General features: G+C 42.2%; 1 protein-coding gene across 1 annotated transcript in view; it reads right to left on the bottom strand.

The window, feature by feature from the left end:
- Window positions 1–20725, bottom strand: part of cdh2 (cadherin 2, type 1, N-cadherin (neuronal)) — a 59098-nt gene extending 38373 nt beyond the window's left edge. The window contains exons 1-2 of the mRNA XM_044038628.1: window positions 20445–20725; window positions 18640–18745 (exon numbers count right to left, since the gene is read on the bottom strand). Of these exons, the coding sequence (XP_043894563.1) occupies window positions 18640–18745; window positions 20445–20507 (169 nt within the window). The 5' untranslated portion in view covers window positions 20508–20725. The remainder of the gene's footprint in view (window positions 1–18639; window positions 18746–20444) is intronic.
- Between the last annotated feature and the right edge of the window lie 2304 nt (window positions 20726–23029).

The following is a 23029-nucleotide window of genomic DNA, read 5'->3' as shown; positions in this document are numbered from 1 at the left end:
TTACGCTCATTAACCCCCGTACACAAACGGCCACGCAGGACAGGTTTTCAGTTTCTGGCGAATGCAAACAACACAATGCTAAATAAATGTTAACTTGCCTTTCCCGGGAGAGCAATAAAGCGTTAACGGCCAGTGGTTGAAAAAGTACTGTGTGTCGAAGTATAAGAGTGGTGCTGAGCAATAATTCAATAACATTCAACAGCATATCGACAAGTGCTTTTCTCCAATGTGCAAACCAAACATACTTGTTGGTAAATGTTTTGTCTCAGATATGTGAAGGGTTTGTTGTTTGTTGTTTTCTGTCCAATTTTAAACTGGTTTCATCCAACATTCAATTGGGACCAAAACTATTCTATTCATATTATTCCGATAATCCACATGACTTCATGTCATGTCCATATACAAACAACACATGTACTATACATAACTAATGTCCATTGTACATTAAAAATGACCAGTTTACCTCAGCAGCTATATTGCAAATTGTGTGACAATCGATTTTCACCTAATTCATACCAAAACTGGCAAAATCCAGCGATGTGGACACGGTTCAGAAAACGAATGTTAAACCGATCCACAGGACAAAGAGACCGGCGTTATCCCCGATTGATTCTTTGGTGTGAAAGGTAACACTCCTAAGAGCAGAAATGGTGAAACGATACACGGAGGTACAGTCTGGGAAAGGGCGTTGTCCATGAACCTCAGCGTGTTGCTCCATCTTGTGTTACACATCCCCCCATCCTTTGTGCACAGGGACAATAACAGCATTTGGGAGGGAGAGGGTGGGATCTGGTTACCTTCCCAACCACTGCCATAACAACACATGGAAGGAGCTCCGTTAAATGACAACAGGTCCACCCATTCCTATATGTCTTGCCATGCTGCACAGACGCCTCAGGACAGTGACTATTCAGCAGTAAACACATACACACAGGGGAAAGAAGAAGACGCGGCAGCGTTCCAAAAACAACGGAACTGTTGCATGTTAACGACGAGTCTACTTTACAACTGGAATGTCACATTGACCGGGACCACTTTATTGCACTAAAAATCTATCTGTGTGTGTGTGTGTGTGTGTAGTAAAATAATTATATCATCCCTCTCTTTGTTGCACTCATTTACATAATGTAGGCGTAGAAGGGTCAAAGAGCATCCCCATCACAAATCCCTTAGAGTGCGAACACACAATAGGTAGGAGCTGAATGCTTTTAGCCTAGCGGCAAACAACAGAGAGGCTCCTCCCTTGCTGCCGCGTTCCTCCATCCCCGCGCCCGCGCCTCTACTACATCCCGTTTATCCACCAAGTTTTTGGAGTATCTCGCTGCCTTGTAACCTGAAGCGGTCTGTTGCATATCAGTTTTCAACTGTTTTTCGACTGCAGGGAGAGCTGTGGAGGAGGAAAGAGCGAACACAATAAGGCAGGGAGGGAAAAAAAAAAAAACTAGCTAACAAAAGAGAAAGGGGAGGGCATAAAAAAGAAGAAAAAAAACTCTACTGGTAGCTGTTTTATTGTATCCAGGTCTACGTGGGGCTTCTTTCAGCTGTCACATTAAAAGACCCATCCATCAGAAGCAGAGCTCGGTGTTGTCCCTGCAGAATGGCAGAGAGGGGACACTTTCCACTGCACTAGCCAACACTCCTAAACCCAGTTAGTGTAAATAACATGTCCTTTGGCACTCATTAGGGCCAGAATACAAACAAGGCCATAACAATTCATGAAAACGGAAAACAACAGAAAATTAAAGACGCGGTGGGAGGGGTGATTCTCGGGCGCTCACAAAGTGCAGCAAAGCAGAGCGTTTTACCCTGAAAAACATTCAGAGGGCACATTATCGCAAGATGTGTAGTTCCCATAAAATGCATTCAGTGCTAATAGGAGTGCGTGGCATTATGAGGGCATTAAATTGAATTCCTTTCCTTTCCTGAAACGAGGGCCATTGTGCCGGAAGCCCAAATGATTAAGTATGCAGACCTCTGTCAGAAAATAACGTATCTGCAGTGTAACAAAGTATCTGCAGCGAGGACGCTGGCAGTATATTGTGTTGCATTCTGAGCTAGCAGATTTGTGCAGGAAGGGGATAACGTGACAGCTGTAGCGACCCAGGATACCAAGAGGACCTGGAAGCACAAACATTTGCTTTTCTGCCTCACTGGAATTCACATTAGGAGGTCATTGGCATTACAGAACCCCCCCCCACACACACACACACACACACAGCCCAATGGCAGCTGTGCACGGGCATTTACAGCACAAACACAAACAAGAGATAGGGTGTTCAGAGACCGGTGGTCGCTGCGATACCGCTACACTGACACATTCACACACCATTTCATGAAAACCAAATGACACATTTATCGTTTATGTATATTTACTTAAGAGACATGGTTTGGACATGAGAATAAGATGAGGTCAGCGGTAACATGAGAAACCCCATTTGCATCATAAATCAATCGGTATAACATCACCAGGGTCATGTGATCTTACACCAAATAGTGAAATGTTTGATGTTGTCCTTGCATATGTCCCACTCAATCAGGCTAAGGTCCACTGCTAAAGTAGACCAGTGGGAGCCGAGCTTTTAAGATCAATGTAACATATGGAACACACCAAATTGAGAGGGAGTGGCGCCCAAGGGTTAGATTTAAACATGGACAGACAGCTGGTGTCGTGCGCTATGACAGCAGAGAATTCATACATTTCTTTTTCTTTTTTTCTTTTTTTTTTTTTTACAGCTGTGGAATTCTGGGCAAATTATGGAGTTTCTCTGGTAAGGACGTTAAAGGTTTTTTATAGGTCTGTTTAATAGAGAGCAGGTCGCCGTAGTAATGGGCAATGTCCAGCCCATGCTTTTCCCTCATGTTCACTGCATGCTGCCTCGAAGCCTGCGTTTGACCCTCAGCCACATCAGGGACATCTGGCCCTTCCATCTAGAAGCATGGCCCTTAATGGACAATTACAGAGTCCAGGGCCTGGGAATATGCTTCAATTTGTAGTTCCAATGGATCCAAACCCAGAATCCACTGTCTATCATGGCCACAGGTTATGTGAGACAGGAGGCCCATCAGACCTAATAAGTCTTATCCCTTCCAGAGAATGGCCATTAAACTCCCCCCTACCATGCCAGCACAGCCATCAGTTCCCAGTCTAGTAAATTAAACAAATGAATGGCGTCCTCAGTATTACAATTAAAGCATAGAATAACATGGAACTTTGATGATTGTTAAAGCTCAGATGCAGCTACCCTCAGCGGGGAAACTCAATTATATATCATTTATAAGGCAGATATTAAATATCTTGTTGCACCCTTTATACCTGTAACTGAGTGTCTCATCGAGGGAGGGTAAGAGGGACACAGGTTACACCAGATCATTTTCGTTGCCCCTGACAACTCATGGCTTTTGTCAAGTTGAGCCTCCTTTAAGTTCCTGTGTTGTTCATTTCACTCTTCCTTCCCCCCTTTTTTTCAGTTGGGGGTCTCCTGCTTTCATTAAGTCCCCACCCCTGTTTGTAACAAACCCAACCACGTTATCCATGCCAAATCCATTGTCGACAGCCTGAGGAAGTCACAGAGGCCAATAGATTCTCTGCTTTCACTGTGCAACTCCAGAGGCAGGGAAATCAAACCTGGCCAAAACTATCATGGACAGCTCAAAGCATCCTCCCCCCCCCCATCTCAGGAAAAAGGAAAGAAACGAAAAATACAACCAACAATTGAACTGCTATTTCTTCACATCAACAGTCAAGATTCAGTTGGGTGTGAGAGAGATGTTCCAATAAACAGGTTTTTGTTCTGTTAAGCAATGTGCAAGTAAATTAAATTTATTTCCCGCTGCTGGAAGGAAAACCTGAGTATTGCAGAGAAAAGAATAAGTGTTGTAAGCTCGGAACTGAGGAATAGAGGGATTTTCTACAAGCACACGAATCTGCATAGTTTATTAAATTGCATGAGCAAAATTCAAATGCAAGGCAGAGGATGGAGACAGAGTCATGGAATACGTTATTACTTCAAGTTTGGTGTGGACAAAACGGCACGGTTTGTCATTTCTGCCACTGGGGTCTCTCAATCAAAACAATAATATCATGGGCCATCAGTGACAAATACACACAATAAGTGAAGAAAAAAAACAATACAACACACTGGCTAACTGTTTCATATGGGGCTTGTCTTTGGATTGTGAACATTGAAAGGTGACCATGAAGAAACGGTCTGTTACCTAGAATAGAAATACAGATTTCTATGAAATAGAAATATATTCTAATGTAAGGTAAGAACACAACGCAACAAGTCATTTTAAATTATTTAAATGCAGAACTGTTACATACTGTGTGGGCGCACCCTGTCTGTCTTTCTGGAGCTTTTTTTCACTTGCCATCACCTTTCACCCTCCTGTCCAGAGACGCAGGTGTGAGGAGACCAATGTGTGACCTGATGAAAGACACACTGCCAAGTGTAGTGTCTAACAGTCGCTGATGGGCCACTCTTTATTTAGCATAGCCTAAGGAGGTGTGCTTAGCCATCCCGCAGACCAACACACATACCGGCATCGGCACTAAAAATAAACTATTACACCAGCTCAGCCTGCAGGTGACACATTAACCACAGAATCCCCTGTCTGTCCCCTGATATGATAGCGACACTTGGACTTAAACACAAAATGCCAAAAATAGGAGAGGGGAAAACAACACTTTACAGCATCAAAGGTGAAACTATGAATCACCACCTGTACGCCGCTGACTCTCTCAGTCCTCCTGCTGCTCACCCACTGGCTGTAACACTGGAATTGATAATGAATACCAACAACGCAAGCTACTGTCTCCTGGGTCTCTGTACGGCAGGCACGACATAGAATCATAAATGAGAGACTTTGACGGAAAACACATAGTCTTATAAAAAAATAAAAAAAAAAAAAGAGGTGAAGGATGAGCAGCAGAAGAGGCAATGAATTTAGAGGTTGAGGGATTTTCGATATGACAGGGGCTAGTTATTTGCTGGCAGCAGCAAGCTCTTTACCAACAAAGGGCCTTTCATATTTCCTGTGAACACAGACAGAGACTCCCATTAATCCCAGAGGGAGGGCTCATCTCAGGCTTCTCCTCTACACATAAATTACTCTTCTTATGCCCTTCCTCCCATTACTGCTTAGTGTTTACAGCATAAAGAGTAAAAGAAGAAAGTAGATGAGCCAGCCACACATCTTTAATGTGTTGGGCAGCTCTTTAAAACTGTTATGACGGTGCTAACTCATAACACATGTGCCAACATTTGTTTGTGCTCCCAGCCACAGTCAGGAAGCTGTGGCTACTTCACTATGTCCCTCCACTCATGGTCTGTCTCTCTGACTCATTTCTGTGCGTCTTCCTCATATGGGAGGAGTGGGAAGAGCTCTGCTCAGCTGTCACACTTTGGACCAGATTAAACTACTGAGACAGGTAGAGAACATGCCAATCCACACTTATCCGGCACAGACCGGAGTTCAACAGTGGTGCACGGCTGCCCGTGTGCACGTGCTCAGAACCCTCGGTGGTCTGTATAAAAGGCATGATAAGCGGCAAAGGAAACATTGTCTCGCCTGTGTGGCACACAGAGAATGGATTCCTGTGAAGTGGAGGGAGAGAGGAAGAGTGATAGGAATGGAAATGGAGAGAGGATACGAGTGGAGTTAAAAAAGAGAAAGAAAAACTCCCACTTATGCATGTGCCCCACTGTCTGGACCGCCTTATTTCAAACGGTCACAAATCAATGGCGGCGCAATTGCATTTTCCAAGCACATAGCAGACAAACCAATAAATGAAAGCCTTGGATCACAGCATAGACTGAGGAGATGCCAGATACTGTACAGTACAGACTGTGGCCAAGTTTCAGAGAATGCTGTTTCAGCAGGGTCCAACACCTACTGCTGCGTGCACACACACACAATCATCTGTTTTTCTTCTACTGTCATGTCAACATATGACTAAAAAGGGACTTTTTAAATACATGTAAACATGTTGGTCTGAAAGAAACTAAACTGAATTCCTCAAAACTGTGCTAACATACCAGAATGATGCAATTGCTAGTAAAGCTGCTACTCCATGTTTACCTAAAGTCAGGCCAGAGTTGGACTCAAGCTGGCCTTGGTGCCGCCCCCTGCTAATACCCGAAAGTAACAGTAGAAGTGAGGACATAGAAGAATGTGATAAACAGTGATAAAAACTTGGCAGAATTTCAAGCCGGTGGGGGGTTTGGTTGCTAGTTTGGTACCAACCCAACCCCTAGTTGTTCTCTCTGAGAATGTGCTGAATAGAGTATAGTATAGTATGAAATAGGGGTTCAATAGTGGTTCATTTTGGTAAAAATCTAAATGCAACAACTTAGAACAAAACAATTTAGAAGACAACACTGAGTGACTTTCTTGGCTGTCAACAAGGGAAAACAAATATCATTTTATACGGCATTAAAGCTCATGAATAAATATTCTCTCGCAATCAACTACTCGATATATCAACAGATTTCAAAGAACAATGAGTGCCAGTGTTGCCCACTGTAGGTCACTGTGCACAGAATGAGCCTAGTAAATCCAGAACAAAGCCTCATTTGTGTCTTTTGAATGCGGCTCTCCTAGACAACACATTCTTGGTAGGACAGAGGGGGGAAACATTCACGCTGGTTCACCACAGTTGTTTTTCCCCTTTTTATCCAACACAATCCTGTTAAAAAGACAAGGTGTGCGTGTGTGCGTGTGTGCGGCTGCTTAAAACAAACACTAAATACTGAAGTAATAATGTCATGTCAGCCTAATGGTTTATGTTACTGGAACGACAACCACGGCATTCTTTGTAGGACTGTTCACAGTTGAAAGACTTCTTTGATCACTACCCAGAGGATTTTAATTCACAGCAGCATCTTTTAAGATGTCTCCTCAACATTACCATCCCTAAAATGTCCAAGAACCATTAAAAGGATTTCTCAGTGAACTGATGTCTGATGGACTAAGGGGGCACCCAAGATGTTAACTGTCAACGTAACAGCTAAATGTTTTCATAAATCAGCGCCATGCCTACAATACAAGCAATCACAGCAACATTTATGTAGACAACCAAACAACCTCATGGGTTATTTTTATCCCTCACAATGGCACGAACTTACAGAGATTTCATATTCTTTTTTTCTCTGACAAATCTGGTAACTTCAAAGTGCCCGGTGCAAGAGAACAAAATAACACTCGACGGGAGCAACTCTGATGGAAAAAGGTGGCGTCTGGGTCACAGCTCGTCTTGCTATGAGTAACTGGCATCTTACATGAGAAACGGAGAACTAGCACCTTAAAGAGAAAGGCAGTGAGAACCCGAGCAGGCTTTAACTTTAACATTGCCAAAAAAACTAGCTGCCCAAAAGCACAGAAAATGTTCATCTTCACTTTACTCTTCCAGTATTCGGTCGTCCTTTTTTAAAAGCTGAACTGTGGTTGAACTTGAGATTTGGAGCAACAACCACATTTAGCTGCAGTGTGCTTATATGCTGAGTGCACGTCTCCTCCTTCAGCTGACACCCACTTGCCCACAGACCCAGCTCAAGGTAAGCTTTTGCAATATGGAGGTCCGAAATAGCACTCTTACATGAAACTATTACCTACAGGCAAAGATAGTGTTGTTGTTTATTTCATTTTATAAATCTTTATAAATTTCGATAAGTAGTAACACCTGAGCGAGCAAATAAATCCCACCGCCACACACGAGTGTGCGTTACATTTGCAAGCGGCACACTCCGATGCATGAAATTCACATGCAATGGTCTTTTCTTTTTTTTTTTTCCTCTTCTCGTGTCCTCTGGCTATAGCATTGCAAATAAACAAAAGCAGCACTTAAAAAATTCAACGGGCTCCTCTAAATTAATACTACAGAGGATGGCCGAAGCAGCATCAGCGATTCTGTCTGTATCCTTGCTTAATGTAAATGAGGTTAGGACTAAGCCATGTGTACTGTTTTAGCTACAGGTATGAACATAACAGTGTTAATATGTCCTTTAATCTGGATGTCCTCCAACCACAGAAACACATCTATGGTACGAGTTCTCTGTTTTTTATTTATTGCTTTATTTCCACTGGCATGTAATTGTGGTCCTATGTACAAACAACAGAGATAAGCTTCTCCAGAGTCAATAAAAATGGCTTTAGATGAACCCCCATAAGGGACTGCACATGATTATGAACACAAGTAGTAGCGCTGGAAAAATAACATCATAGCATGTTGATCCAATAGAAAATGCATGCCTCCCTTGCCTCCCACCAGGTTTTACAGGCTGGGATCTCTGAGGGAGGACGGGGCTAAAATAACATTTCTTCAATCTTCTCTATCCGTGGCTCTGTTTCTCTGTAGTCCACCCAGCATTCTTTACATGCTTCACTTTATTCCAAATCATTGTCTGCCTTTCAGCCTTTCAAGTAAATGTACAAGTAAATCATACGCGAAGACACGCAGAGACAACAGAGATTTGTGGCTGAAATAAAACTGCAGTATCTATCTAGAGGATAAAATACTTTCAACTAAGTCAATATCAATAACTATTATGATAAAAGTCAGGTAATTGAAGACTGAGTTTTCTATCATACATATGTTAACTAGGGCTGCAACAAATTAATTAATCGGTCCATTATTTTCTCGATTAATCAAGTACTCGTTTGGTTGATAAAATGTCCGAAAATGCTGATCGGTGTTGTGCCAAACCTGGCACAACACAACGTTCTCGAACGTCTTGTTTTGTCTACAAACTAAAAATGATTCCGTTTAAATGATATCTTTGGTATGTGTAGCGAAGAAACCAGAAAATCAGAAAATATTCACAATTAAGAATTATGAAAAAACAGAAAGCTTGTTTTAATTATTGAGAAAAAGACTCAAAATAGGTGATTAATGATTCATTTAGTAATCGAATAATCGTTGCAGCCCTAATGTCAAAACAAAATGTGACGATATATATATAAATATATAGAGCCTCACTTGTACTGATACTTGAAGAACATTATGATGTATATATATATATATATATATATATATATATATATATATATATATATATATATATATATATATATTGATATGATTTATAGTATGATTGAATTATTGCCCAGCCCTTGTGTCTAGAAGTTCAAATTGCATTACCAAATGAAATGGGATCACGTGGTGATTCTGAATGTAAAATCCTTCATCTGATGACCTCAGTTCTCGATGTGCTGGCTGTAATGCTTTTTTGTGCTCAAAGTTGTTAATCCATTCAGGCAGTTAATACACTGCGCCTTGATTTCTCCCTGACACATTCACGGTAACAATGTGATTCAGGGTAAGTCTTTGCTCTATGTGTGTATGTGTGTGTGTGTGTGTGTGTGTGTGTGTGTGTACACTCGTGTGACACCTAACCAGAAGAAAACAGTTTGAACTTCAAATAAAAAAGTTATTTAAATAAGAGGAAAAACTCAAGATTAAAGTAGCTTTGTTTGCCTCCAAGCCCAGCTCCTTAATAAGCCCAATTCATTTTCCTCCTGGGTCTGGCTCCCTCTATCACTAGTGACAGGCATGAAAGGTCAATAACCTTGGCTCATGGCCCTCATATAGTTAGCAACGCCATAAATTAATGGCTGAGGCCGTTATTCCAAACTCTTTAAGTCAGCCGAAGGAAGCTTATCTTCTACAAAGGTCATGGTGCTTGAAACACTTAGTGTGAGAGTGAAGGGTTGACATGGGACCTGTACAAGACCGGGTGTATTGCAGTCAGATGGAATCAGGTGAGGGGTAGGTGAGACGCTGCGTTTAGACACCTACGTCACGATTGTTAAGCAAACAATTTAGTTATGACAATCCTTTCGATCTTAAGAGAAAGTTAAGAAAAGGGACAGTCCAAAAAGAAAGGCAGCAGGGGCAAAATAGGAAAAATTGTTGATCAATTCATGAATATCCTTTAAAGTTAAGCAACGCAAAAAAAGGCACTTGCCAAAAGTATTTGAGATAACATGGTTAACAACAATTTAATTGATAAAAAACATTATCTTGGCTTTATGTATTTTGGTTAAATCTCACTTACTCACAGCATACCACAATGCATCAGTGCTGCAGTTCCACCTTTTGCATTTTAACCATGTGCTTTTGGATGTCATTAATCATCATGTGACCCTATTTTTTTAATAAAAGCAAGCGTCAGACTTAGCTTGGAACATTTAGTTTCCTCTTCCTTACAGTCACCATTTCCGAGTTTATGGGGAAATTAGGGTCTGGCATCGTGCCAGTAGTCTTCAACTAATCCAAAACTAGCAAAGTCATAGTCAATAAGGAATTTGGGTAATGGACACCTGCTCACAAGCACACGTAAGCGGATTCTTCTTGCCCGGGATGAAATGGCAACAACACCTTGTGGGGTAAAGGGACCAGGTTTTATATTACTTGGAAATCTGACATTAAAAAAAAGGCTGAGAATGACTATTTTACATTTGACAGATGGAAAGAACCTATTGGGATGCTGCTCTAACATTTACTTGATGAATGCAATAATTTTGGGGGGGACAGGGGATGTTAGCTGTAAAAGCTGATTTTGCATAAGATTATAAATATTGTTGTGAGTTAAGATATATTTTGGTTCGGCCAAATGATGACGTAACCTTTGGTTCATCACAACTTGAGGCAGAAAGTACTCTGCAACAACAGAAAAGAGACATTCAAACTGTTGTGCCATATGCCATAACGTACATGCCGTTTGTCTTCGTCTTAGCCAGCTCACGGGTGCACATGTTTCCCCCTAACACATATTTTAATTGCATTCATATCACAGTCAAAAGGCTTGAAGGAATTAGTCAGTTTGCTGCAGTAGTTATAGTCCTCCGTACGAATCTACCTCCTTCCAGCTCTTGTCCTGCTGAGCATGCAGTGCTACAGGAAATAAAGTGGCAACATGCTGCACGCTCTTTAATGCCTCAGTAAATATCGACAGAGGAAGAGATAAAATAAACTCAGACAACACAGTCTGCAGAGCGATACGTTGCTCACTTCCCTACAGTCTGCGTTCAAATGGAGACTGGAGACTTGCTGTAGGTCAATTATAATATCCATGTGGCGACTGCAGACACTGGTGTCAGCAAGGCCTGGTGACAGTAGATCACTAGAGACAAGTAATGCTGTGGGCCACATGGTTATCTGATGAGGCAACACTCTGGGGGTATGGAGGTAATTTTACCAATCACCCATCTATGGCTATAAATAAAAGTAATGCCGTTCTTCATTTTGTAATACATGCAGAAAATAATAATAACTGTCATTCCAGAGCTCCCTGGAATTATACCATCAATCAGCAGTGAGTTCTTTCTTCACACAGAACCCAAGTTAGTGTAAAAAAAAAATCAAAAATACTAAATACTACTCTTGAGGAACTATGGAGAAAAGAAAAAAACCACATGCTTCACACAAAACCTCAGACAGCCATCTATCAAACTTATTACTCACAGCCCCCACAACTGAGCGTCACACAGAGACCATGTGGCCATCAAGATGACTGTAAGGAACAACCTCGGCTGCGGAGTAAAAGGACTAAATGCTTCAGTCCTGCTCTTGCATTACTCAATTAAGGCACATCAATCATCATGGAGAGCAGAGGGAGCCGCTCTATCTTAAAGCTAACGTGTGGCGGAGGGGGGAAGGGACGACAGTGGAGAGGAGTGGTGGAGGTGACGGAGGGCTGAGGAGAAAGGAGGATGCATGGGGAATGTCATGAGATACGACCAGGCAACTCATCAGAGGCTAGTGGCTAGAGAAGAGCTGCTGTGTTGAAATTGAAGCCTCTGTCGAACACAATAGTTGGTGTTGCCCGCAGGAGGTAGACGTCTCCTCCCAGGCAGGATATTGGCCTTTATGAACGCGGTTACAGTATCTGGGTCAATTAACATGTCCCTGCTTCAAATTGCTCTTTTGTTGTCAGAGGGAATGATGGTGTGCCAATTCACGTAGCCTCCTGAACACAGCGTGAGGTTTGAAAGTGTGAGCCATTTGTGTCACTGGCATACAGTTAAGTGCCTAACACGGGGGCTTGTTCTGTGTCTGTTTTCTACATTTGCTCAAACTCTCATTAATATATTCATTCGGGTATTAGCTTCCCTATTTGACCCTGCACACAAAGACACAGTGTCTGCCAGGGGCCCTGTCGTTCACAGCGACGTGAGACAGGTAATGCTGCTGCATTTGCATCATGGTGGTCGGTGAATGGCCTCTTGTCTAAAAGCAACAAAGCCGGAGTTGAACGTTATTGCCTCACGAACAAAAGCTTCGGGAGAGTGGATGCAAATGGGAGTGGTTTTACTTCACATACCTGCCGATGGAAAATGTGAGGACAAGGCTCTTTCTATTCTCATCGAGCTTGGCATAATGAGAAACATAAGCATGGCAAAGAGTCACACTGGGCTAAATCAAATAAGTGTGTTCTGCAAGAAAACAGCTGGTGCATCAATGCAAACAGTGCCTTTCTTTGTAGAGACGGGATCTGTTAAAGAAATATGGACGTGTTTGCTCTATACCAACCCCAAGTAAAAAACAACAACATGAAAAACCACAAATCAGTGCCTGTAAAAGTAAACAATTCATTCCATACTACTGATGCATTGTTTTCGAAGTGCAAGCTGGCATTTTCTTTTCCAGACGGGTTCTAGCATTTCACTTGAGAAAAACAACACTAGCCTAGTTTTATGGGAGGCATATATGCAGAAAGTCAGGTCAATACAGCTATTTATACACGCGGCCTCATTATATAGTGGGGTCATCTGACTCACGTTCTGGGTGTTCTTCACGTTAAATAAAACACATCAGAGGAAGTGTGCCATGCACGGCACAACACAGTCACTACGACTGATTCCAGCGCCGCTCCATGTAACGGCCAACTGCAGACGGGCAGGGTTTGTTTTAAAGGGATAAACAGATCTCCGCTGTTTGGTCAGTGATACAGGTGGAAGCACACATCAAATTTAAAACCATGGCGATATGACATTGACAATAGAGGGGCCCAGGTGCGATCTACAACTGAATAACCTATTAACACAAACCCACCCCCCAACCTTCACATAACTGTGTGAAGGCTCAATGCACTGAAAAGTCCTCATTTCAAATATTCATTTGGATAATAATAGACAATGATATTTTGTTGTAATAAATACAGTCATATGCAACCTTTTAAGAGACAAATAATCATTTAACTGCAGATTACATAGCATGGATCTGACAGCTGGTGTTGACAAACACTGTGGCCTAACAGCCTCGAAGGACATCTACATATTTGTCCACCAACATCACTAGTTGCCCGGGTAGAATATTCTTATTATTATAGTATATAACAAGGACAAACACCCTTCACACACCTCAACTACTGCTCAGTGTTAGAAGCCAACAGTTAGGTGCCAATAGCAGAGGGCAGGGCCTGTACCTGATAAGCAAGATATGAGAAGAGGTGATGAGAAGCCACAGGGGTAATGTCAGCCCTCTGCAAAATCCTTTATCTACATTCAGGCATACAGGCGTAAGCACTTTTCTTCCTCCTTTGGCTTTGTTAAGAACTTCAAGCCTAAAAAAGGTCAGTCATCAATTAAATATGCTCTATCCCATCATGTTACCCAGCAGGTTCAGGGAGCAAGCTCACAAATTTGCTTATTTGGCTTACATTATTATTATTTCATTGTAGCGATGTAGCCTTAGGAGTGCAACGGCGCCATGATGTGCTAACAAATGGCTCCTGACACTAGCAGTAGAAGTACTTAACTAACTCTGCTGACAATATATCAAGGAAGCAAACTGCATTAAAAAAAAAAAATAAAAAATTACCTCCCAAAATCATAAACCGCCAAGATCCAATCTGTTGTCACAATATGTGGTGGTTATCTAGGCCACGGCGCTCCCAAGAAGACAAAAAAAAAATCAGTCCGTGATGGGAGATGAAAACAAATTTATGCAGGCTGAAACAATAAAGAATAAAACAAATCCAACCCCAGCCCGCCACTGATGCTTTAGCAGAGAATTGGAGCGCAGCCTTCATTACAACATATTGATCACTGCAAACAAAGACCCTGGATTCATTGATCCAGCTCGGGGGGGAACCGGTGGGGGTGGGACTGCTCTTATGAACATACTTAAAATAAAGACACAGCCTTGTCTTAAAATAAAGAAGGGGAGCTTAAGTATGAATCCCACCACAATCAGAGGGTGGTCACGGGCTTGGCTCTTGATGTCCCACAATGAAAAAGAGATTGTGTAAAATGTGCCAGCCCTTATACTAATAAAAAGGAAAACTCGCACAGCGTGTCATGTTGCTCTTCATATTTTTTTTCCGTCTACTGCATGATGGTTCCTGTGTGCTCATGGATCTCATCTTGAGCAGGGATTTGAATATTAAGAAAGTCATGTTTGACTATTGAATAATTCAGCACTGGCACATCAGTGCAGACCTCATATACCTCAAACACAAAGATCTCCACAGCAGACACTCTCTTTTTTTTTTTTTGACACTGTGGGCTTCGGCAAATACTCCTTTTCAAGCTATTTCCCTGAGTCGTCACTGAATATTTCAGTAAACAACAGAGCTATATCAAACTGAAATTCCGTTCCACAGATAATCTCTTACGGCCCTTGGTCCATACCACAAGGGCCCCAAAGGATACTTACTATTCATTAGTTGCTGGAGGAATAATATAAAGGCACACTGTCTGCAGACTACCTAAAGACCAGGATCTGCTAAATTTGGCATTGTCTGTTTCTTCGTGTGATAAATGATTGACCCTATAGGTCAAAACAACATGAGGTATGGGTGCCGTGTATTTGTGGCCTCCCTGGTGATGGGTCAGGACCTCTTAGGCTGGTGTTCCATTCATCTACACCTCTGCAGGAAACCCCCACTGGTCCCATTCCCAATCTGTGAGCAGGAAAGGGGATTGAGTATGCTTCTAAGCACTTGGCCCAGTTTACAGGAGAGGGTCGAGCAGGGTCATGTCTCACCAAACACTGGGGCCCCTTAAACACATATGAGTGGCCCCAGCTGTACCCTGGGCCATCAGAATCCTAACAGAGCGCAGAGAACCAGAACAACATAAAATGGGTTCAGTCAGCAAAAAAAAAAAGGTTTGGGGTTTCAAGAATATGTTTTTCTTGTTAAAGGGAGAAATGTGGTTTGTTTTAAAAGGTTGGCCTTAAACAAACACAGCAAAGTGAAGCAATTATTCCTAATGATAGATTAACAGAAAATTCACAGCTTTAGCCTTTAGTGAGCCTTCAAGTTGGTGTTCCACCATGTTATTAAACTGTACCAACACATCACTCAGTACCATGCACAGTGAAATAGGGCTACGTTATTAGCTTGACGACACCACTACTGTCTTTGACCCAGTATACAAGAAAGCCTTTCTGCCCCTGCTACACTAGGTGGCAATATGCCACCTCAGCTTGTTAATATTAGGCGTGTTTTGGTTGACCTATGACATCACACACACAAACTACTTGAGCTGGCAGGTAGTTGGCAGCACGTCGAGTACAATTCCAAATTCCAAACAGCGTTATCTGGGTGTGTTAGTCTGACATTGTGAAACTTGGTCAGTCGGACTAACGTGTAACTGTCTATGTGTATTTTAAACGCCTTGCTTTAGTCAAATGAACACAATAATTAGAATTTTTTTGTAATGTACTGTATAAAGATCCCTGTACCCTCTTGCCGCACAGACATTCAAAGCCCTTGAACCAAGGCTAAGGTTAGTATTAACACTCATCTCTTTCATCAGCGCAGTTCACAAAATTGTCAGGAAAAGAAGGCTGCGGGGTGGACGAAAGGAAAAATGAAGATAGTTGGGGGAGGGAGGGAAGAACAACAGCATAAGAGGTGGTATTAAGCTCAATTAGGCTTTTGGGCTTTTCATTAACCCAGTTTTAGTGAGGGGAAACCTCTGCTGAATAATGCTACAACTGACTCACTTTGCGACATTGCTTTAAAGGCCTCATCTGGAAAGGAAGAAAGAAAGAAAGAAAAAAAACGCACAATGTGTGTCAGCTCTCTAAAGCCACCGGAATTCCATTAGACACCCAGGGGCAAACCACCCGCAGCTGCAGCCTACCTGAAATTAAATGCAATTTAGTAAAACAAGTGACTTTATCGAGCAGCCAAACAAGATAAGGGGGGGAAACGGGACCAATGCTTAAAGAGTCCTTTCATCTGTGCAAAGGTCTGATAATAAATACTGATGTTTGGTTGTTTCTCTTCACTCAGTATCAACCCAAAACAAATACTGCAACCTTAAAAGCAAGGTCATATGGCCCTGAGAGTTTGAAGTGTCTTAACTCCTTTACTAAATGTGGTTTTGCAACTGCAGACAATGAGCGTAACCTCATTTTAATGAATCATTGGAGAGGAGTTCTTATAGAACAATCATTGTCCTTCCTCGCTTTTCTCCGAGCTGCTTTTTTTGAAGAAATGCATTTTAAAAAAATCGATCACAAATCAATGAGGCATCACTTGGTCAGCCGACAGTTAAAAGTCCAGTTTACGCCCCAGGAAAGTGATTTAATCTTAAAAACAAATGACAATGTTCACTGTTAACAATTAACATGGCCCCCCAGATGTATTTAAAATAAGCACATACAATGCCAGCTGTTTACATGAGCACTATCACCATTTCCAGGCTTTACAAGCCTCAGGATGTGTATTCTTGTAATCAATAGCGAGGAAAAGACTGCAATTAGATGGGACAAAGATGTGTAACGACTCACCACCATTGCATCTCATGTCCATGTGGGAGTCAAAGGCGATACCATATAAGCGAGGGAGTCACGTTGCGGACACCTTACACAAATACCAGGCAGATCTACAGACAACTGCTCAATGCTCACCAGTAACTTGTTTGTTAAATGTATGCAAATCGCTAACAGCGAAGCCTAAATTTTCCGCACCGCTGTACTCAGACTTTCAGGTATGTTAATTAAAAAAACAATAGCTTTTCATTCAATTTAAAGGCAACATTTAAGGAACAATTAACAGTGTTAATGAATTGCCAGGAAGCGCAAAGTATTAGCCCCACTTCATGCTGTTATAGAAGCATGAGTCTGACAAAGCCTTCTGCTCCGAGTCAGAACCAATATTCTTAACTGGCACGGTGAGAGCAAAGTTGAAAAACCTCGGCCTTACCCTCCACAATGTGGGGGCTTTGTCTTTCAAAACATGCCACAGGAGCTTTTCATTAGAGAATGCAGTTTCATTAACATCGTCCCACGCTGCTGAGCCCGGCTGCATTACAATGACACAGGAGTGCCCCTCTCTGTCAAGGAAATCTCCACAGAGCAACAGATCACTGGGGGAGGGGAAGGCAGAGACAAGAAGACAGGGGATAGTGCAGGGAGGGGGCAAACAAACAAAAGGGAACCTGATTACCCCCGATCACAGCTCATCCACAAGCCAACAGAGGGAAATCCATCACCTGCAGGATCAAACAGAAACTTGTACACAGGGTAAAGCCCAGTGAAAGCTGTGCCCGCCCACTTGAGCACTCTCTTCCCTCTCTCCTTTCCTATCTCGTCATCACTACTTCCCGCACTACCTCGCTGACTCACACCAACACCGGTGTGCAAGTTTTAGGCACACAACGTGAAATCCAACACAAGTGAGAATGTCTTCTGGTCCAAATGACCTCAAGGCTCAAACCTCTTTAATAGCACAATGGTGATATATTCCAGTTTTTATTAGCCTCTGTGGGCCAGCATGCCATTCCAAGGTAGCTGCATCTTTATTTTGCCAATAGTAAACTCCAGTGTTGGCCATGTCTGTTGCGATGTCAAGGACTACTGCAAAAGATCATTATTTTTCACTTTCTAGTTTGCACCAGGTTAAACGGAATGTCACCAAAAAAAATCACTACAGTCTTGTTTCTGGCAGAAAGTCTATTGCTATAACAAACCTTTTGAAAGTTGTTGTTATTACAGCCTTTGGCTGGACTTTGCAGTGCAATCCTGCAAGTTGGCAGATTATTATACGAGTCAAGCAGGATTCTTTACACATAAAAACTCTAATTTCGAGTAATGGGTGCAAATATTTACTACATGGTTTCAATCTGTGCTGAAGCGACATTATAGTTGGGGCAAGACGAATGCATAATTGTGACACGTGAAAATGTTAAAACATAAATTCAGTAGCGTTATAGACATGGAAAGTTTCATAGCTAGGTTATTTGCTGATTTGCATAATATTAAAATCCGTGTGTAACAGAGTTTTATTCATCACAACGAGAAGTGTCACCTCTGCAATAAACAAATGTTGTTTTTTTCTGCTTTTAATGACAGCAGTTTGACATTCATCTCAACAAAATGCAAATGCGCCCGTGTCTGTGTGTGCTTTGAAAGACTGGGGGAAAAACAGCATGTAGGCAAACTGGGTAAGAGTGCTATATAAATTTGAACCACATTGTAGCTGGTTTACAAGGCAAACTACATGACTTGCAATGCCACACAACTACACCCGAAGCTAATTGTTTAAATATGTCAGGCTTGTTCTGATCATCCCCTGAAATGTAACACGCAGGCAAGCATGCCGACACATACACACAGTCAATCAAACGCAGACATAACAAGAATCCACCACAGAAACAGCACAGGGAATATTCCTCACTCACCATTGAAAAGGGGCTGTCCTTTCTCTGTGATATCAGGCACCACAACCTTGTACACATCTTCAGAGAAGCCTGGCCTGCATGGTGCGGTGCCCCTGCCCTCTGCAATCTGTAATGGTTGGGGCAGAAAAACAATGAGTCATAAATCAACGTTCAAAAATGCACACTGTTGCCTCTAAAAACCTCTTCGTCACGTTCTTGAGTCCCCACAGTTGTACAAAAGCATCTGTTGTTTTTATAGCAGGGACTGCAATTAGGATAATGAGGCCAAAAGGGTTAAGCATTAGCCAAAAAGCATGGCTAGGCAAGAACAAGCTCCATTTGTCGTCGCCCCAGAGGGGCCCAGGCAGGAACAGGCAGGGGTTATAACCAATGTTTCTACCGTTGGCCCCCTCTGATCAACAAACACACCAGGTACTCTGGACAAACACCCCCACTTTGAAGAGCAGGAACAAGGGAATAAAAAGTAATCGCTAACGATCCACTGTTGTGGGAATAAACACCTACGTGTGATAGTCTGAGTAAACAAGAAAAAAAACAATTGCAGACGTCTAAAGAAACTGCCGGGCTATGACTGTGATCAATGTAATGCGTTTTAGTGGCTCATTTTTAAAACGGAAAACTCTAACTGAGTGTCAACACAAAAGATGTATGGAATAAAGGGGGTTTGCTGGAAAGAAAAGGAAATCTGTAAGTGACTGGGGCTGGTGTTTCTGTAAAGCATCAGTCTTGGAAGAAAGAACAGACAAGAGCATAACTGATGCATAACTCTGACGTCCAACAAAATCCAAATTTGCTCCATCACACAACATCAGCATTGATTCAGCTCTTGGCTGGGCCCTATTTCTTTACATGCACTTGCAGACAAATGTAAAACAAGAGGAGTCCAGCTGAAAAAAAAAAAGAGCATTGTGGGCCCCTTGCCATTCTAAAACATGGTCATTTAAATGAAAAACGTGTAAAGGGAAAGGCAGAGCAGGAGGAGGAGGGTATTTTACAACAATGGCACCAGCCTTTACAGTGCACTGAACAATATTCTGGTGTAAATTAAATACTACAAACAAAAACCTGTTCCTCTTTTGAGTAACACACATTCCAGTTGCCCCCCAAAAACAGCGTCATTCCGTTTTATTGATTTATTTATTTTTTTGTTAGTAGCTCTGAGCTGTTTGGGGAAACGGGCTCTCACACAAGCAGCCACGCAAGTCACGAAAAAATAAATTGTTTCCAGCAAAGCCCTCAGTGAAAAGTTGGACAACAATCATTATCCCATACCTGCCAGCGTGCATGTACTCATATAACCTGTATTTACAGGACGCTGCTTTACACTGTTGCTCCCATTATTTTAACCGCTTTGTGTTTTATTTTTTTTCTTAAACCAAAGAGGCAATTAACTCGCCGGGGGATACAACAGGGGACACGCTGCAGCAATCTACATAAATAATAAATCTAAGTGAGAAGCAGGTGAATGTTCGTAGGCCTTAATACGAATCTTGTTTCTCTGACCTGGTGTGGTTCATTTAAACGTGCGTAGTTCTTTTTTTAAACCACGCAGCATCTCGTGGGCGTTGAATAAAAGAAGAACCGTTAGCCGGTGACTGGAGCTTATGCGGGACCTACTTTCTTGTGATTGTGCGCGTGTGTGTGTGTGTTAGCTTTCACACAAAGCGTTGTTTGTTGCATTTTACCAACTGTACGCGGTGTTAAAATGCCCCGTAGACGAGCAAGCGGCTCGCAAGTGAACAAAACAAGCATCGCTACAGCGGAACAAGCAGCCGTGCGAAGTGTCCGGTGTAACTCCGTTTTACCTGCAGTCCGGCCAAGAGCGCCAGCAGCACGAGCACACCGCTGCCCTCGTGGAGTGGGTACATTGGTGCGCCAGAGACGGATAAATTCCCCACTTCGAATTCCGAGTAAAAAAAAAAAAAAAAGGAAGAGGAAAAAATATGAAGGAAAAAAGGAGCGAAATATCCCTGTGACTCAAGTGCAGTGAAAAGCGTCCAACGGCGGCAGCAGTAGGGGCAGTAGTGGTGGTGGCAGCTACAGCTCAGCCTCCTCCTCCTCCTCCTCCTCTATTTGTCTATCCAGTTCCAGTCAGCGGCGAGAGAGGGAGAGAAAGAGAGAGCACTGCCTGGCACTAAGGCTGCTGCTGCTGCTGCTCCCTCCTCCCATCCAGTCAGCCCCACACGAAACAAAAAACGAGCTCCGGCCATATATAAAAAAGCGCTCTATAAACCGTCTATCTCGCTGTCTCACCGTCTCACCCTGCCGGTCACACTGCCAACTTCACATTTCACCGCCGAGGAGACAAAGCCATGCACTCCTATGCTCACCAGCACCCCAACAATGAGTAGTATTATTATTATTATTTCCACACCACATCATGGAGTTGTGTTCAATAGTTGTGTTTATTAGTGGTTTATGTCAGTGTCTGTCTTTGATTGAACTACTAACTCTGAATGTGGCGTGTTGGTGCCAGACAGGCTGGTCTGACTATTTCAGAAACTGCTGATGCTCTGGGATTTGGAATGCCTTGTTGATGCCAGGTCAGAGGAGAATGGCCAGACTGGTTCAAAATGCGAGACAATATTGACTCGCAACTGTACCTCATTACAACCAGGGTATATGCAGAAGACGGTCTCTGAAGGCATATTAGGTGTCCTTGTGATTTGATGGCATTCTTGTTTACCTCCACCGGGGAGTAACCTTGTATGTTTGTGAGCAAAAGAAAAAAAAAAGGGTACATTTATGTTTACTGCTGGCTCCTTTGTGTTATATTTTTTGAGTAATTGGTAGCCTTCACTGCTTCCCAATTAGGGGCCGGGAAATGTAGGAGCCAGTATTGAGTTGGTTTGGATTTAGTTTAAATGATTAATGCAGGATTACGTGCTCCAGTGTAATATGCAAACAGTTAAAGGAGTCAACTGTTGGCCTTTAAGGAATACTTCACCGATTTGCATTTAGCTTTGTATTACTAGAATAGGGGTAGTACTTTTTAAAAAAATTGTGCTTCCTAATCTCAGTTTCCCCTGAGTCGAGAAACATCTTCATTCTTTGTTTTGTTACATGACCACCAGTGACACTTGGTCCGAGGCTTGAAACTGCAATGCTAATTCCAGTGTCCGCCATCTTTGCAGGACCAAATGTCACTTGTGTTGTTATCGCGTGTCTCCGGCTTGAAACAAGCGCGTTAAAGCAGTTTGGTGTGAAAAGGTTTTTTGACTGTTATGTTACTGTTAAAGCTATAAAGCAGTCATCTACACATTGGAATATCAAAGATATCCGAGAGAGGCTTGGTGGAAATAAGTGTGCAGGACTCTTCCGTGCCTTGGTGATTGAGGAATAGAAACCGAACATATGAGTCAAGCCCAATTGAAACCTGCCTATAATTAATCCAAATGAAGTGGCTTTGGAATTAAAGTTTAATTCTTTCATTCTCATGTGCATATAGTAAGTTTATGACAAACATGTCATCATTAACTGTGCTAACAGGTTTTGATTATTGCTTTGCAAAAACACACAATAGTATCTCGTAAGATAACGTGTAGTTACGTATCTGGATCAGGATCTGGATTCTGAAGCATGAAAAAAAATTTTCAAAATTCTTTTATTATTATGCGCTCATCATGTTGATGAGAATGATTGCTTCGAGTGTATTGACACTGTGGGAAACTGAGCAGCCTTGGCAGAGGTTTGCACTCTCTTCCTGCTTTCTCTAATCAGATAATTTAGTGTCTCTGTCAGATTAAAAAAAAAAGAAGCACGTCAATTAAATAATGAAATCTATATCATGTCCATCCAGCCCAATTATGATATTTGACTCCCATATAAAGTATCTGCTATCTTTCCAATAAAATTCAGTCATTCGGTCTGAAAGGAAATGCCTTATCAGTTCTGATTACAGGTCACTTTAAGGCCACCTTTTATTTGCTTATTGTCTGGTTACTCATGTACATTATATGTAAATGGGAGTTTGAGAAATACTAAGAAAGGCAAAGCAATTTGAATTCCACCACAGGTAGTTAAAAAGAATTTGTTTCTTGTTAGTTTGTTTTATAACACGGTAGACGACTCAGTTCATTGATCATTAACTTCAGACCCCTTTGAGGAAAATGTGTTTCCAATATCATGGGAGACGCTCAGCTTGCACAAAGAGTTCATACTGTATTGATCATCAGCTAGAGTAGTTTGATCAATCTGACCTGAGATAACTGCCAATCCTTAAGATTCGATCTTAAGGCGTATTAATTGTCAGTGATTTGGTGCTAAACCTGTACGAGTGAGTCTCGGTCGCCCTTGTCGCTGCCGCCTAAAAGAAGCTCACAGTTCCAAAAAACGGCTTGATCAACTATGGAGTTTTGTATTCCATTGATTCATCTTCATTTAAGCCTAG

Source organism: Solea senegalensis, linkage group LG1 (genome assembly GCF_019176455.1).
Source record: "Solea senegalensis isolate Sse05_10M linkage group LG1, IFAPA_SoseM_1, whole genome shotgun sequence".
Taxonomy (NCBI): domain Eukaryota; kingdom Metazoa; phylum Chordata; class Actinopteri; order Pleuronectiformes; family Soleidae; genus Solea; species Solea senegalensis.
Note: the sequence above shows the minus strand (reverse complement) of the source record. Positions and strands in the feature narration are given on the sequence as shown.